The 1,399-nt window shown below is 46.4% G+C and overlaps 1 protein-coding gene across 1 annotated transcript in view; it reads right to left on the reverse strand.

Annotated features, from left to right (window-relative positions):
- Positions 1–292: 292 nt before the first annotated feature.
- GLI3 (GLI family zinc finger 3) overlaps positions 293–1,399 on the reverse strand; it is a 193,648-nt gene continuing 192,541 nt past the window's right edge. Inside the window, exon 15 of the mRNA XM_009321630.1 lies at positions 293–1,399. Coding sequence (XP_009319905.1) covers positions 293–1,399 — 1,107 coding nt within the window.

Here is a 1,399-nt window from a genome sequence, read left to right on the forward strand (position 1 = left end):
CGTTTACATTGGTTTACAATTAAAAAAAAAGAAAAAGGAAGCATACAGACATTCAAAGAGGGGGAAAGAGAGAGAGGGAGGGAATGGGTGTAGCAATACTGATTCAAAACTGAAATGGAAGACAGTTTCTCCCTAGAACACTTTAGGGTTTTCAGAGTCCTTATTCCATAAAAGGAATATACTTGAAACACATCCCATTTAGGTGAGATGAGATTGCTAAAATACATACACAACTAAAAAATACGAGTCTTTTTTTTCATCTATTATCTCCTAAGGGTTTTTTTTTTCATGTCTATTGCATAACAGCAAGAAACTTGCTTTCTTCTGCAAGTGAGGTCAACAAAGAGCTCATGTCCCCAATAGCCATGTTGGTTGTGCTTACAGGCATAGCTGGGAATGTAAGAGACGCTCGGGGAGTGGTGAGGCGTGAGGAATTGCGGGAGAGATTCTGAATGATACTCGGGCTCAGGGCTCCCGAAATTAAGCTGACATGGTCCCCATCATCTATGATAGCATCAAAATCAATCTGCACACCCTCTAGGCTGTTGCTGTCAATGTTGTCAACTGTGCTTGACACTTGGTTAGCCCCCGGGGAAAGAAGCTCGGATGAGTTTGCAGTCGCAGTCCCCTGCAGCAGGCAGTTAGCTTCCGAACCAAAGAAAGAACCTGTTTTCATAGCTTGGTGGCTAAAGCCCGTGGTTTGGTCATATAACTGACCAGAGTAATTCTGCACGTTAGAGCAGAACTGCTGTGATTGACCTTGCATCTCCATCTTAATGGTGTTTACCCTGTACGTCTGGTTGCCATCACTTACGTGTCCTTGCTGTTGTGCCAGGTTGTATCTCAACACATTTTGCCGTCTGTTGCCGCTGTAATTAGAGCACGGCTGGTAACTTTTGGCCACGAACAAACCTGAAGGCTGGCTACCAATGCTGTGAGACACCGGTGGACAACTCTGTGGCCCTTGATACAGGCTGCTTTGTGAGGTAGGACTAACCTGCCCTAGCATCATTTGACCGGATTGATTGACTCCCTGGTAATGAATGCTGTCTCCGACTGGTTGGTTTTGCAAATATTCCTGTTCCATCATATTCCTGTCCTGCATCCCGTTTGCCATACTGGTGGCTTGATCGCTGGATGCCATGGGATGGCTGAAATTTTGCTGGTTCCCACTCACTGGCACGTTGCTGCTTCTCAGCTTCTGCCCTTGAACTGCCACGCCACAGGAATTGTCCATTGCCCCAGACATCATTGCTTGCCTGCCGATGTTTTCACTGTAAGGTTTATTGGGCTGCATGCTGAAAGAATTACCGGCTCCGCTGCCAAGAACCGTGTTTTGCTGTAAACTGTAGGAACCGTTGTTTTCCACCAGGTTCTGATAGCCGTTCTGCTGGGCCAC

The sequence above is a fragment of the Pygoscelis adeliae genome, unplaced genomic scaffold, assembly GCF_000699105.1.
Source record: "Pygoscelis adeliae isolate BGI_AS28 unplaced genomic scaffold, ASM69910v1 Scaffold40, whole genome shotgun sequence".
NCBI lineage: Eukaryota > Metazoa > Chordata > Aves > Sphenisciformes > Spheniscidae > Pygoscelis > Pygoscelis adeliae.